General features: G+C 39.9%; 1 protein-coding gene across 4 annotated transcripts in view; it reads left to right on the top strand.

Annotated features, from left to right (window-relative positions):
• Nucleotides 1-16,539, top strand: part of RPTOR (regulatory associated protein of MTOR complex 1) — a 314,753-nt gene that overhangs the window by 104,853 nt on the left and 193,361 nt on the right. For all 4 annotated transcript variants that reach the window (XM_077924087.1, XM_028714738.2, XM_077924086.1 and 1 more), the window contains exons 4-5: nucleotides 2,660-2,818; nucleotides 6,836-6,982. In XM_077924087.1, coding sequence (XP_077780213.1) covers nucleotides 2,660-2,818; nucleotides 6,836-6,982 — 306 coding nt within the window. The remainder of the gene's footprint in view (nucleotides 1-2,659; nucleotides 2,819-6,835; nucleotides 6,983-16,539) is intronic.

Below are 16,539 nucleotides of genomic sequence, written 5' to 3'. Positions count from 1 at the left end.
ATAAGACAGGCTTGTTGGGGGGTGGGGGCATGTTTCATTTCACCTCAAATGATGAAACTGGATGCTCTGCCCCTGAGCTGAATACAACCTCATAGTATGCAACACAACCAAACAAAGAAGAACTGGCAATGTTTGCAAGCTTTTCCTTAAAGTTCTCCCTAATCACTTTCCTGCTTTTTCTCTGTTTCTCTCTAAAGGAAATATTATTACAGTGCTGTCAAAACAAAACAAATTGCTGGTTACACCTCTCATCATGGGCAACATGAATGGAGATTTGGCTTCTCTGTACATCAGAATGCTATTTAATAATAATAATAATAATAATAATAATAATAATAATAATAATAAGTAATTTATTATTTATGCCCCGCCCATCTGGCTGAGTCTCCCCAGCCACTCTGGGCGGCTTCCAATCAAGTGTTAAAAACAATACAGCATCAAATATTAAAAACTTCCCTAAACAGGAAGCGAAGGCTAAAACTCCTTGCTTGGCAGATAGGTATATAACTGCTTATTTAGTGGCTCTTTGTTTTCCCCCCTGTTTTCTCCTACTACAACTCAGCTCTGTAAATGTGAAAGTGGTGTTCTATGTAGAGTTCTTCTTTCCATTCACCACTATTAATTATGAACTCAGTTTAATAGCTATGCTAGGGGGATGCGACAGAGATTCCAGCAAGGAAATTGCCCCTACCCCCTCTTCAAAGTGAGAATTGAAAAATTGCCTACCACTCGAGGGCTTGGTTATAGCGTCTTGTAAATGCGCCAACAGGCAGAATGTGATTTAAGGCATGCATTTTGCAAATCAGCACCTTCATAACGGCACTGTAAGATATGATAGTGAGATAGAAGATGATGCTTGCATTAATGCAGTCTACAGTGAGCAGCATTCTTGAGTGACAGACTTTAGCAGCATCTTTCCTGCAGCTGCTTGTCTCTTGCTCATAAACACAGATGAGTGGAATGAAATATTACACTGCAAGGCACAGTTTTAACAGAACACCCTGAATTGCCAAGAACCACTATTGTGTTAACTTGCTGCTTTATTCCTGTAAAAAACCCACAAAAATGTGAAAGAAAAACAGGCAGTGAAAGGTTACTATTTCTTACGGGAAAATGCTGCAGTACCTTTTAGAAGTGAAATGTGAAAGGACACTGTACAGCATTTTCAAAAACAGTGTGAAAGGACACTGTACAAAACAGGAAATGGGGTTATATAGTATATATTTGTTTAGAAGTAGCTCTTTGCCCTTTAAACTTGTAGCTATGCTTGGTTGTTCTCCCCTTGTCCCCATTATAAGCCTTCCTAATGAAGTTATTTAAAGGACGTTTGTTCTCTGTTTTGATTCAAGCTCTGCTGAAATGAATGGACTGATACAAGAACTTTGCTATGTACCAGTGTTTTTCTGCCTTTCTTCAGTAAGCGGTGGGGGGGGGGGGAAACATGAAAAACATTACATTAAGAGTATGCGAGTGCAGAAAATGTCAGTGAACATGCACTTGTGCTTGTGATATTCATCTTGGGAAGAAAAATGTTGTTTTAGAATTGGCACTGCACTTTTGTTGTAGTTTCCACTAGCTTTCAGTGGCAGTTGTGCAAGAGAATATTATCACAAGTGATGCCATGTGCATACCTGTCTTTTAAATTTTGTTTGTCTTCAGGTTATGAACAAATCCTTAATAAGCAAGTTCTATTATTATTTTATTGTTATAATTATTAGCTGTTTTCAAGCATTTCAGTGAGGTTTCATATCAATAGCACTGTAGATGTATAAGAAGCAACACGTTATTGGAGAAGTGGCGGAATAAAGTTGGAGCTATCTGTGGAGGGGCAATACATACTGTGTCAATGGTAGATTTTCTAGTTTCTTACATGAAACTGGCACATAGTTTTCTTTCTAGTAGTATACATGAGTATAGGGCACAAGCTAAGTGGAACCTCTGTGTTCAGAGGCGGTATAGCACTAAATACCAGTTGCTAGGACAAAAATCAGGGAGATCTTTTGTCTTCTTGCCCTGCTTTGTCGGCTTTCCAAGAGACATCTCATAGGCTGCTGTTAGATCCAGCAGAACTCAAAGGAGGGGTGGGTCTGAAAATGGTATATACCTTTTGCTTGAGCCTAAGTAGTTCTTTGTGCCCTGGCTATTGTCTGCTAGTGAGTTTGAAAAATGAATTAGGGGCTTAACTTACAATAAACTTTCATTTGAACAAGGCTTTCATCTGGGATTTCTATCTTCTTGAATGTTTAATGACCTATTGTCTAGGTCTAAATTGTTGCAGCATCTCTAGCTATACCCTGTAATCATTTCAGGACTACGGATAGTTCCTTTGGTATCAATATAATTTGTAGGAGGGTTTATGCATTATGAGGAGAGAGATGCTTTTATAGCAGGTGGATATTTTAAAGTTGTCCGAGTTTATTTAGTTGTTTAATAATGAATAAGAGGCAAGATTTCATGGGAAATTGTCAAAGGGGGCACACAAATGTAGTTTAAACATTATAAGATATATGCTGCTTATTGATTTATGTGCTCTATTTAAATGAAAGCGAGCTTCATTCTTGTATACAGGAAAAATGTCAAATTATTGTTAATTCTCATCCATATGCAAGAATAAAACAATGTAATATATTCTTTCTCTCTCCTTCCTCTCTCCAACCAGGCCCGATACAAGCAGAGTCTTGATCCTACAGTGGATGAAGTTAAAAAGCTATGCACCTCATTGCGTCGAAATGCCAAGGAAGAGAGAGTTCTCTTCCACTACAATGGGCATGGTGTCCCCAGACCAACAGTAAATGGAGAAATATGGGTCTTCAACAAGGTACACGATTTGCAGATGGAGTTAAATCGTGGTCCCTTTCATGTCAAATTTGCTCAACACTTACCAATAAAAGCGTTATTGCTAATGTTTGATTTTAGAGCTTCAGTTTGTTCACACCTTTATGTACCCCCACATTAAGTTGTTATGTACTTCTTGTAACTCCTTTTTTTGAAAGGGTACCTGCAGTCCTTCTGGAGGAGCTCTCTCTGCATTAGTGTGTGCTCATAAAGAGAGCTAGATTACAGAGATAATAATGATGCTAGCTAAGATACATAATTAATGTGCATGTCCAAATTTCCTCCTGAAGAGGATTCCAGAAATTGCTCTTCAAATTCCATAAGCTAATAAAACACTGTCACACAGTGCCAGCAATGGGCATTGTACCTTACCTTCTAAGGAAAAATACCCCCGCCCCAACACCGAACAAGTCTTCAGTGGCATACCTTTTAATGCACTTGGCTTTGGTCATTATGATCTTGCAGTGTATGCTATAAATGTATGAAACATGAAATGCATCGCCAGGATTTTCAGCTTGCCTTTGTGGTGTTGGAAGCCGTAACCCACTTTGCATTCAGAATCCTTATTAGCCTTACTTCAGACAGCAAATCTGCCACAAGAGCTTGTACTAGACATCAAGATGTCTTCTCACTTGCATGGGGATGAAAAGTGGGTGATAGGTTATGGTGATTGATTACGAGTTGCACTTACCCAAATGTGTTTTGCCTTTTAAGTAACACATTTACTACCTCCAACAGGTGACTGATAGTGAAACAGAGACTTTTATTCAGCAGTTTATTTACCGCCTTGGGGTTGCTCCTAACTGTGTTTTATAGCTGGTTCCATATAGCTGAGGGAGAGTTGCTCTTGGATGTTTATATGGTCAGTTCAGTTTCAATTTTTTTGTTTTATTGTTCCAAGTACAAAAATGTAGTTGTTCAGTTTGCAGTGCAGTTTGCAAAAAGTTACCATTTCAGCCCTGTGTGGAGGAGAGGACTTAGGTTCTTTCATTCCTTCTATGGAGTAGCCTCAAGGACTTATGTCATAGTTTACTGATGTTGCTGGCTAGTAATTTGGCAGCAAACGGATCATGTGTTTTTCATGCAAAATGTCCCCATGTTCAATTCGAGTCAATTCCAGTTAAAAAGGTCCAGTAAAATAGGTGGTAGTGAATTACCACTGTCTGCTGAAGGAAGACTATACTGGAGCATATTACCTGGTATAAGGCAACTTCCTTCCTAATAGAGCTCAGAATTCAATTAACATTCATCCCAACACAACACCAAATATTTAATCTAGATCTGGTGTTTAAAAACAATAAAAAGAGATCTTAATGAGTTCTGAACGGTAAATAAGATAGAAATAATGTGATGCTGAATGTGCTACAAGAATGAGGGAAATAAATTACTGATGAATGAAATTTGGATGTTGTGCCAACAGCGTTATTAAGTATTTATTTATTGTGCCTTTGCCAGCTATCTTGCCTTATCAGGTGGGGTAATCTGATGAAGACTCCACTGTCTATTATTAGGAGATGTCTTAAAGATTTGTAGCCCAGGTTACGAAGGAAGACTGGATTTGCATAGGTGGAATGTGAAACATGATATATTTGCCTATCAGAAGGGGAAGTGTGCTTTCTTTCTAACAAAAAAAAAAAAAAAAAAGCAAGACAAGGGAGGGAGGAAATGCTCTTGCCCTCTGCTTCCAAACAGCTATGTTCTGTACAGCTTGAAGTTTCAAAGATTCTAATGCAGAGTAAATGCCACTGTTTTGTTTTAAGACGAATTCTAAAAAATATAACTTCTCCCAGTGGTCCTCTTAGGGAGTGCATTAAAATCCAGTGACTGCACATTCACTAGCAATTGGATCAACCTACTACGGAGTGTCCCTGAGATGCCCTTGGTGGTCGAGATATAGTTGTGACCTTTTTTTTTTAGCTGTAGAATTGTTGCTTCTGATCAGAGGCTCTGCAAATGATCTCTTTGCCCTTCAGTGGAAGACCTGTGAGTTTTCAGTGAGTCTGTGCAAGTCTAAGCACCCATCATTTTCTAGTTGTGCTATATTTATAAGAGATTAAGGATAATATATTCTGATACATAGATTAAAAAGGATAAACCCTTCAGGAAGTATTATTTCTGTCTGATTTGTTTCAGCCAAAAAGCCAGATCTCAGTTGTTTTGTTTAACTAAGCAGACTCTATTTTCCACAGGGATCCAAGTGAAAAAGGACTGTGTGGCATAGTTTGAATAAGTCACTTTAAAAAAGTTAATCATTAAATTGAGTTGATCTTTTTTTTAAAAAAAGTGTGTGTGTTGGTGTCTCTCTCTGTATGCGTACACACACACACACACACACACACACACACACACACACACACACACTTCACTCTTTTCTGCCATGCATCCCCCCTTAACTTGATTTTTTTTATTCCTCTTGTCATGTTTTGCATAATGTGGTGGCTAGCTTAATTTTTCAGGACTGCCTTATAAAGCAAGCCTAGTTTTTGGATGTTTAATCTAGTCTGACAGATAAAGAGGAACTTAATAAATAAATAATCTGCAGTGCATCTATGTTCACTTAGTTGGAATGAGAACTTGCTTTTCATCCTCTGTATATTTAAGCATGAGAAAGAGAGACAATTGCAATGTGTTCCTTCTCCTCTTCTGCCCCCAGATTATATTGCTTTGAGATGGGGCATTTAGGGATCAAAGGTACTGTTTGTCTTCAAGGACTTCACTTTGGTACAGTACTTTCAGCACATGTAGGAGGAGAGAGCACCTCAAAAGGATTTGGAGAACATTTATTGGTACATTCTTCTCCTTCCATTCACCTCTTGCTGCAACAAGACCAATGTTCCACTGCAGTATGATAAAATGATTTCCCACTCTTTTGAAGACTTGCAGTGCTCTAAATTTGCTTTGCAACTTGGCAGACAAAGGAAAGCAGCTAATGAGATGCTAATGGATTACACAGAAAAAGAAAATTGACATTCTCCCAGCCCCCTCCGCTGCTTTCTTTTATATTTTATGATTCCATTAAAATCAGAATTTTTGACCGTAAAGTCAAGAAACCCTCAAAGTTGTTATTTTGGCTTTACAGTATTTCAGGTACATGCCAGTGATTTGTATATTAAAGAAAAATGATGCACTGTACTGCCGGGGGGGACGGGGACGGGACACCAGAAATATTAATGGTTGCTCTTTTTCCTTGGTTGCTTTTTTTGTAATCTTTGTTAATCACTCAGAAAGTAGCCAAGCAATTCTACAGTACCACAGGTGCACAGAATTTGCAGATTAAGTTAAACTGTAAGGCAGAAATCTGTTTTATTACCATGTAAGTAACTGGAAGCTGTTCCATGTTTTCTGATAGGTTCAGCAACTTCATAGGTTATACAGTAATTTGGTTAAAAGCAGTGGTGATTCATTTACTTGCCAGAGGTCTCAGCTCTATCTTTGTGCTTAGTTTTCAAGGCAACCATAAGTTTGCAAAATTGATGACAATTCAGTGAGTCTTCTGAGATAAGATGTCTCTCGTTCATGATTCAGGAAACCATGCATTTTCCGTACAAGGATGTGAATTTATTTTGCTTAGTACAAATATGCATAGGGACATACCCAGTATAAACAGCTAGTAATAGTTAACATATATTATTTTCACACACTGTGTTTGGTAGAATTTCACCTAACATTACAACATGTTCAGCTTATTTCTCCAGTTGTTCCTGGCTCTTTTTATGACCACAATCTCTGATACATGCATTATGATAATACATAGTAAGTGACAAGTGAGCAGAATTCAGATTAAATTTGAGAACATTTTCACACTGGATGAACTCTTGTATTACTTTATGGGATGGTAAATGGTGATTCCATAGCATCATTTATTTCCATTATATTTGGAATTGTTTCTTAACCCTGAAAACAGAAGTAGCTTGTTTAATCCTTCTGAGTATTGTAGGCAAAGGCTGCTGTTCACTGTGCAGTATAATATATGTGGTTTTTTTGTTTGTTTATTTTGCAGAACTATACGCAGTACATCCCTTTATCCATATATGATCTACAGACATGGATGGGCAGTCCCTCTATCTTCGTGTATGATTGCTCAAACGCTGGCCTTATTGTCAAATCTTTCAAACAGTTTGCCCTGCAGAGGGAGCAGGAGCTGGAGGTGAGATTGTGAGAATGTGAAATTGTGAAAGAGGGCATTATTCTTTTAGACTTTAATAGGATCAAGTGGGGGAAGGACCATGGGATCACGGCTAGTGAGAGCAGATCATACTGTGCTTGATGGAAAGATACGTCTAGCAACAAACGTGTAGGAGACTGAGCTGAAAAAAGAAACTAATTTGGGAAGAGTCTTGCAGCTTTAATTTAGTTCTGATTCTGTTTGCTTTCCAACAGTATAACCATGGCCATTAATAGAACTGTTAATTAAATGATAACATTAATCGAATCTGCTTATGCCCTAATGGTTTTTACAGAGGAGATGAATGCAAGGTTGAAGTAGGTCTATATATCTCTTACACATTGCGTACTTAGACCTGCATAGAGATCTATTACAGTATCCTTACTCTTGCAACCAAATGTGCAACCGCTAAACTAAATGCTTGAAAGAGTTACAAAGAAGGAACTTGCTGTTGTTGCCATTAATTTTGCAGTGTGAAGAAGTGCCCTGGTGTTAATAAAAGGCGACATTTTGTGGTTTTAGTATTAAATTTATTGTGGCAAATGTGAATAGCAGAAGATGAAGCCATTAAATTTAAGAAGCTTTCACTTATGCCTTTGACACTGAATTTGGCTGAATATTTTCTCTGTACTTTGTAACTGCCAGAGATGCCTTATTAGAAACCAATTTCTTATTTTTATGTTGCTAACTCCTTTCCATCTTTTAAACTCTCACTTTGAATGCTAGAAGCTGAGCCAAACAGATCTAAATGGGATTCTATCAAGGTTGTCCATGATTCTAATATTTTACTGAAACAAAACTACATTTCCCCCCCAAAGCCAGTCCTTGCTAAATGTTTATTTATTGACTTCCTTGCCTTTTTATTTCTACCTAATAATGGCTGTTGTCTCCCCATAGAATTTGTAGGCATAGTGTAACAGCACTTAATGATTCTAGTGCTCCAGTCCATCACAATTTATCTATAATCTTCTTATCTGTTGGAGTTTTCCTTCTCAAATCCTTTTATAATTTAAAATACACAAAAATCTTAGAGATGTGCAGTGACTCAGGTACTTCAGTAACCTCTTTGGTCTCTTGTAGAGCATTGCTGTAAATCAGGGGTGGGCAACCTTCACTCTGTGGGCCAAATTTGGCCTGCCAGGTTGTTTTGAGAAAGCTATGCCCACCTGTCCATCTATGAGGCAGGTAAGGGCAGGATTTGGCCAAAAGGGGCTTTGGTTGATCAGCCACTGTAACTAGGGAAATGTGTGCGGCCTTTGATGCTGACCTACTGTAAAGCTGGGAACAAATCCTTTCTACGGTGAGGGATAAACAATATCTATACATTGCCTGATGAAAAACATTTTAATATTAATCCACTGGTTTTTGTAAGTTGCTTTGTTTATGGAAAACCTTTGCTCTCTGGCTGCTAATCCAACATTTCCCTCTTGGTGCCTGTTTAGATTGCAATAACCTTCAGCCTTTGCATGCCAAGTATTGCTGTGGATTAACTGGCTAAGAAATGTGCTTTTCAATTTCAGAGTATACTGTTTATAAGAAATGTTACATATCCTGTTAAAAATGCACACTGCAATTTTTAAAAGTGGATCACGGATTGCACTTTTTAAAAAAATGCCGAATGTGCAACAATGTAAAAGTGCACTGTAGGTTTCATAATTAACTTAGATTTTGATCTTGGTACTTTATTTTTAATTAAAAAGAAGAAATGCCTGTCTGTCTCCGCCTCCCTCCCACCTCCCATTAGGCTTAATATTATTGGCTATTGTTCAGATGGTTGCTTGTATAAATAACGGATATTAAAAAGACAAAACATGTCCATGGTTATCACTTGTAAATATTTATTTTGGTAAATATAAATACTTCTAATTTAGGTGAAGGCAGCCCATGCATTGTGGAGACTGGAGGCTATAAGCTGCATTTATTCAGTGCTGTTTGAAATTTATTTTCTGTGTTCCTTTAAAAAGGGATTGACCTACTGGATTATCGACTCATGGAGTAATTTGACATACTTTTTAAAATTTTGGCCTGTGATAGTAGTAGGGATTAAGGGATTGCCAGATGGTGTGTTGAACTGGCAGTTCAGAAATAGTTGTATAAATGGTGTTTAAAAAATATGAAATAGTAGCAATGTGAAGCTTATGATATAGATTGTTCTGTTGCTTCTAACAGTCATTAATCAATGAGCTAAACTGCCCGGGAGGCCTCTTCAGTTCAGGATTCTTCTATTCATTTTAGATGTCTTCATAAGTATAGGCCAGTGTTTTCCAAACTTGTGATAGTTTAAGGCTCACCCCCCCCATGTAAATGGAATATGAATTTCACTCACATATTAGCTATCGACTACACGTATGTAGACCTTTCTCTCTGTTGAGAACTACATCATCTGCTATGATTCATAGGAAACAATTTTTGCATTATGGGTTTGAATTCATACCACAAGCATGTTCCTGTCAGCATTATGAAAAGAAGCTGCTTCCTCTGTGGGTGCAGGTTGGGAATGTTTGCTCTTGTCTTTAAATATCAATGGGAAGGCTGCAATTAGGATGAATTCTTCCTCAGCATGAATAGTGCTCCTGAGGGACAAGAAGATGAAGGGCAGAAATGCCAGTTCAGTGTTCTGAAAATGTTAAATGCCAATTCAGCTATTTTTGTACTGTTTTGTTAAACCAAAGATAAGAACATCTTCCTTGTTACTCCACTTCTAATCACCCAGAAGGGAAGACTTCACTTTTATAAAATGCCTTGTTGACTTGACAGAATCCCAGTGGACAACCCAAAGTTCTGTGTTAAGATTCTAGCAATGTTCTGACCCTAAACAAAAGATGCAATGTGCCACTCAGTGGTGTGCAAACAGTACAGGCGTCTTTTTTCTTTTCCTTTTCAAGTTAATAGGACAGTAGGGCAGTGTTGCAAGAGACCAATACCTCAGATATATTTCTTCTGTCTCCGGTGATGAAATGAGCCATTGAAACAGGCAGCCAGTACCAGTTCTTGAGTGGGAAATGGTTCTGAAATTTTCTGACACCAGCAATCTATTCCTCCCCTAATAAGTAGCCTCTTGGGAGGGGAGGATGAGTAAATGAGTGATATGAGAGAAAGAGAAAGAGAAAGAGAAAGAGAGCGAGTGTGTCAGTCCATATGAGAGAGAAAAGTGACCCCTGTGACCCCTGAAGGAGTATCCTGAGAAACTGTGTCCGTCCACAGAAAAGGGTCCCCAGCCCTTCATTAAGATTTTGCGTGGATTTATCCTGTTGAACAGGGACAGTCACCATGGTGGCATCCAGGCACTGTTGGACTGCATTTACTATCATCCCTGAACATTGGCCATGCTGTTCCCGGGTCAGATCTCAAACCCACAAGAAATGGGACCATTCCATTCCAGCTGGAAATCATACCCAAAATCCTATTAGGGGGGAACTTTATGGTATCCTTGCTTATAAGCAATATATTCTACCATCAGAAGCAAGGTCAGAGACTGCTTAATTACTTCATATTTCCATGGTTAATTTATATACCATGATGTTTGACATAGGTCGCTCATGAAACTTTGGAATTCAGATTCCAAATATTTCCAATAATCCTTTTGTCCAAGCCCTCTTGAGGTTTGGCCAATGTGCCTTGCCACCCTTGGATGGGTTGCAATTAAGAGAGAGACTATCTTTGGAACGCCTGCTCTAGGGAAGCCCACCTGGCACTTGCATCGATGCCTTTTAGGCAGGCATAGGCAAACTCGGCCCTCCAGATGTTTTTGGGACTACAACTCCCATCATCCCTAGCTAACAGGACCAGTGGTCAGGGATGATGGGAGTTGCAGTCCCAAAAAACATATGGAGGGCTGAGTTTGCCTATGCCTGCTTTTCGGCTTGGAAGGATTGCTCATTTTGGGAACGTAATTGAATTGCTGCTGCTGTGTTTTTTTTTGTATGTTATTTTAATATTTTCAATATTGTACTTTTATTTTATCTGATTTTTTTTTACTGCCCTGGTAACTGAAAATGACTGTTGAAGCTGTGTGGTCCAATTAATAATAAAAGCAGCAGTCTCTGTTGTTAAACGTTTGTCTTGACCTCTTCCTCAGACTTATCTTGGCCATTTGAAAACCAGATTGAACTTTAGATATATGGTCTGTTCATGCTGACTCTTATCAGTGAACACAGGCAGTTTCAGGGAATATCAGTGTTGTCTCTCAAGGCTTGACCAGACGCATGTATAAATGCACGACTCCGGGAAAGACTCTGAATCCAAGGCAGGTGCTGGGGCAGTTCAGACAATAAATAGTGCATGTGTTCCAGTCATTTGGCTGCGCTTATTGAGGACTAAAGCCACCCTGTTATAGCTCTCAATTATCTAATTAACTAGCTTCATTGAGTTCAGAGTGTGTCTGTAAACACACCATAATTCTGGATAGCTAAATGAGCTGCTCAAGTGCACTGTTGGAACAAAAGGCTGCTTAATCTTCCTGTGTCATCCCACATAATTGTGTATATCTGAAATGCCTTATTACATGTCAAGAGAAGCTGGAAAGAGGGTGGGGTGGAGAATTTGTGCATATCATAGGACTTTGCTCGGGCTGTATATAAATTAATAGTGACATATGAGCCTTAGGTTCTTAGTCTCCCCACATCCCCACAGCCTTATTTTCATGTCCTTTTTTTCAGTCTCTAGGGTATTTTATGTTAGAGCAGTAGAATTTCTTGTGTTTATTCCTTCTCTGTGTGGGAATTAAATGCTACTGTGGGAGTGCTTGTTCCTTTAGCCAGAAGTACGGTACATGACTAACTGCTTCTGATCAGAACTAATGAGATCAAATTTGCAGTTTTGATTTGTTTTCCGTCTTCAGCACTGATGAATCTTTGAAGTTGCAGTCCAGAGCACTGTTACGGTATATGTCAGTGGTGTGTGGAATTTTCCTAATCTATCATCTTCTGGAAAGAAGAAATTGTTCTCCTTTACCTTTGTTAGTACATTGACGTAGAAGATCAGGATGCTGTCGGTTCTGAGAAATCACCAAGCCCTGCCAGCATTCAGAATGATGGGAATTGTAGCCTCAAGCCTCCACATCCAATACTTTTGACACTATCACTCCAAGGAATAAGCAATTCTTCCCTTGTTCAGAACACACAAAAACAGCACAGTAAAGCCAGTATCTAAAGAGCAACAAGTGAGAGGATCTGAATGCACTTGATTTTTCTCCTAAATATGTACTGTATTGGCCCGAATGTAAGCTACACTTTTCCCCCAAATTCTGACGGTGAAAAGATAAAGGGCGGCTTATATTCGCGACCTTATGCTGCTGGCAAAGCAACGTAGCTCCCCCCACCCCCAGAAACAGCCCAGGAGCACAGGCCATGGTGCATAGCCTGCCCGCTGCTCCCAAACCTCACCTGAACCATCGAGGGGGAAGCAGGGGAGGCTGCTAGCCAAGCAGCATGGCTCCCCCTCCCCAGAGAGGAATGCGGGACAACGGTACACAGCCTGCCCACCGCTCCCAAGCCTCTCTGGTGCTTGGGGAGGGAGTGCCGGGAGTGCCAGGAGGTGGTAGTGTCAAGATGTGGGTTCCTGCCCCCCCCCCCCCGTTCAGGGCGGCAGAGCCGGGAGGCGGACTGCACTCACAAATAAGCCTTGAATTTTAAAGGTGTAGCTTATTTGCGGATGCGTCTTATTTGGGCCAATACAATATACTGGTGTAGGAAAAAACATGCTCAGTTTTGTTCACCAATGAAAACCATGTTCATTAATAGGTGTGGAGTCTCAGGTGTCTACTTTGTTTTTGTTTTTTATACCGGGGGGAAAATAAAGAAGCATTGTTTGAGTCTGTTTTTGTCCCTAGGCAAATAGATTTTTCTCATATTGAGGAGCCCCTGTGCTTGTTGAGTAGTTGTAGCTCCAACTGCCTGGCAGGCATAGAGCCAAACCTATGCCACCCTTCTTCAGCTCAGAGTCACCCATTATCTTTTCTCATTAGTCAGTGGCCCTCCATAGAAAAACGTTCCTTGTGCCTGGCATACACCTGTGTGAAGATTGCGCATGTATCTGTTTTGCTAAATATGCACTTGGAAAGCTGCATTTTCCAAATTTAGTGCACTTTCCTCATCAGAATACACATGTATCACCTTCACGGAGCATATTGTACACTAATGTATGTTGGTTTTGCAATACCAGTGCTTGCCTATGTGGGAAACATCATGTGTGAAATGGAGACCCTGCCTGAAACAACCCGATCCAGTCAAACTCAGCATGAAACTGAACACATTTAATAGAAGTTTAACCTGCTTTTTATGAGAATCTCCTCACCAAGCAGAGAACTGCATACAGTAGTAATATAGACACAATATTTAAACTTTAAACACCCCAAATCCTAAGAAACAGCCAGCATTAATGTTCTCTGTGCAAGAGTCCTTTGCAAAAATAGTAACAACTCCTGGACCCTAACCATAGAGTGAAGCTGTGTATGCTAGATCACTGACCCATTCACATCTCTGCTACTTGTCACTTGTAATGAATGAGATTATCAGATGTGTGTTGTGTCACTGATCTACTGATTAGCTGCCAGGCAGTCAGCTGATTAGCAAGGGGAATTGCTGCAGTCTGCAAAGTAAAAAGACTAGAGAAGCAGCAAAATTGAGGCACAGTAGCCAAGGGTATTTAAATAGCTTTTAATTCCAATCCTATGCACAGTCTAAATAAATCTAAATGTACGTAAGTCCTGCTAGCTTCTGTGCTTTAAGCGTATAACTCCCTCCAGATTATTTCTGGTCTTTATATATTCAGAATGAAGATTGTTCTATCCAATGGAAGGCTGCCCAGACAAAGTCAACACTTGTCCTGGAAAGCTGGCAATACTATTCCCTCATCTTAGCCCAGAGCTACTCAGCTGATTTTGTTTCATCAGAAAGCCTTTCCCTCTCAGTTCAAATGCCACAGCTACTTGGCTGACTCCAGATTCTGAACTGCTAAAAACTCATCAGGTGGTAGCTTCATATTTACAAATAGCAAGGACTTTTACTATAACAAAATAAACCTAGAAGTGCCGCTCCTTTTAGCGGGGGTAGTTAATGTGTTGATTTTGTAATATGAGAGTTGCCTTTATAAAAGTGGTAATCTCTTACAGAACTGTGTTTTGCCCCTGCCAGGCATGTGAGCAGGTTTCATATAGGCTACTTTTCAGCTAGGATTGCTATGTGCTTTCTAGAAGTGCCTTCGTGTATTGATGTTGTTAGTAGCATAATCCATCAGTTGTCACTACAGTATTTATGGCATGTGCTTTCAACTTCATTTTGTCTGTTAACTCATCTACTGAGCAAAACTTTTGCTCTGCGTGATATCTATTGCTTGTTGTTTGGGTGAGTGAGAAAAAAACTCAAGAATCAGGACTCCCTTGATTCAAGGGTCAAATAGTGCTAGAATTGCACAGTATTAGCTGTGGGGGGATACTAATTTGCTCACAGATAAATGGATGTGTGTCCCTATTTTTATAATTACGGTACTTTCACTTGAATAATAGGATCTTGGTTAATGTGTAATAAGTGCATACACTTGTTACAAATCAGCCCTATTATGTGTCTTCTATTTCAAATTCTTCACCTTCAGATTTATCAGAACAATAATGGCCTGGCTTGTATGTAGTACTCAGCCAGGGTTATTCTACCATGGTTTGTTTTGATTTTCTGACTCACGCCTAGCTGTTTAACTATGGTTTGTTAAGCACAAACAAACAATGATAATAAGTCATGGTTTATTGTTGGCCTACAATTTCTGGCTTCTTTTATCTGTGGCTTATCATTATATGTAAACTGTGTGGTGTGTTCAGCCATTGCACTCAAGTTGCTCGCCGAGCTGCAGATTTGCAAGGAAGAAAGGAATGGAAAACTAAACCACTCCCAAGATGAAGCTGCTCTCTGTAGTGCTTTGCCTGAAGAAGACTTTACTCCGAACTCTGCCTAACAACAGTTGCTTTTCCCTGCTCCACTTCTCCATGACAAGCCCTTTCCCACAAGGCAGACAGTTTCATATTGTGGTGGAAAGGGACCTCTGGCCAGCTAGCATCTATAAAAGGATGAATAAGAAAGCAGCGGTGCACAATGGAACCGTGCATAATGATAGTTAGCCAAAAGTACTTTTATTAAAAGCTGCTTAGAGGGAAATGAAACAATAGCTTTTGGGGTGGTGGTAATTAATAATGCAGTCATTAAAACATTTAAAACTACTAAGGTTTAAAACATTTGTACTTCTGAAAGTAGCACATGAAATCCTAGCAGGGTAAGAATAATTTCAATCAGCACCAAAGCCTGACACCTCCCCCCACCCTTCATACCCTGTTGGTTACACTTTGCAACTTAAGGATAATTAGCATCTTTTGTTTAAGAACTTAGAGAACAATTCACTTGGTGCAGGGATGTCTGTTATCTGACAACCCCTCACCTGATGTTGGTGTGAGCTTTCATTTGTTTCTGGTTTTCTCAAACAGTGTTTCTATGCCACTGGTAGGGGTTTTCTGTTTTTGTTGTTTTACACACACACACACACACACACACACACACACACACACACACTCAAGGGAACCCCAAGGACACATCAGTGAATCTCAGCAATGGCTTGTAAATACCATGAGTTGCAGACACTCTCCACGATGGATGAAGAAACCCAGTCCCTTACACCCTTAGATTCTCAACAACAGATGGCCTACCAGAGGCTAAGAGCAAAATCTTGGATAGAAGAGAAGGTGGTAGTGGCCATTTCCACATGTCCTAGAGGAACTGGTTCATTGGTATAGGAAGGATACTGTGCTCATCTGGCTCTCCAATGAGATGTGCTAGCAAGGATACAATCAGAATGCTGTCTAGTGCAGGAAGAAAATGAATGCCTTGAGAAAGAAGGAAATCACTACCCACAGCAAACACTCAGGAGTGGGGTCCAGGATGATGCTCTTCAGTGATTAGCAGTCTTCTATAGACAAGAAAGATGTGACTCTGTGCTACACCTCATGGAGTGACAACATTGTTCCCAATCAAGTGTCAGAGGGCTAATTCTAGAACAACTGCAAAGGAAACCTTCAGTCAAGCCCCATCACTGCACCACTGTCCTCTGGCCAGACAAGGCAGACCCGTTTTCCCACCCTAGGATTCTCTGGCCAAGGAGAGCTACCAATTCTGCATAGACCAACACTGCCTAACACTCCTGTCCCTCTGCGTTTACAACTCCAAGCCTTGTGATTCTACAGTCAAAAGCAGTCCAGGTGCCCCTGGATCCTGGCTTTTTCATGCAAAGTGGACAAAGCTGCTTGGGTTGACCATGTGTAGGGTGACAACATGTCTGCAGCCCAAGGTTAGTCCAAGCTCTATCTCTGAGGATATGAAGATAATAACATCAGAAGAGCAACTGTCAAACATTGCAATGGTGTATCAAAGGGCTCTACCACCAATAGGGTCTACAGTGTTGCTCCAGAATGAAGACTTCAACATTCTTCTATCTTAAAAGTATGAAGAGGAAAAGTGAGAGCCATAGCAGACTCAGGAGGAACATCAGCATATTTTGCTGGA

The sequence above is a fragment of the Podarcis muralis genome, chromosome 2 (assembly GCF_964188315.1).
Source record: "Podarcis muralis chromosome 2, rPodMur119.hap1.1, whole genome shotgun sequence".
Lineage (NCBI taxonomy): Eukaryota > Metazoa > Chordata > Lepidosauria > Squamata > Lacertidae > Podarcis > Podarcis muralis.
Note: the sequence above shows the minus strand (reverse complement) of the source record. Positions and strands in the feature narration are given on the sequence as shown.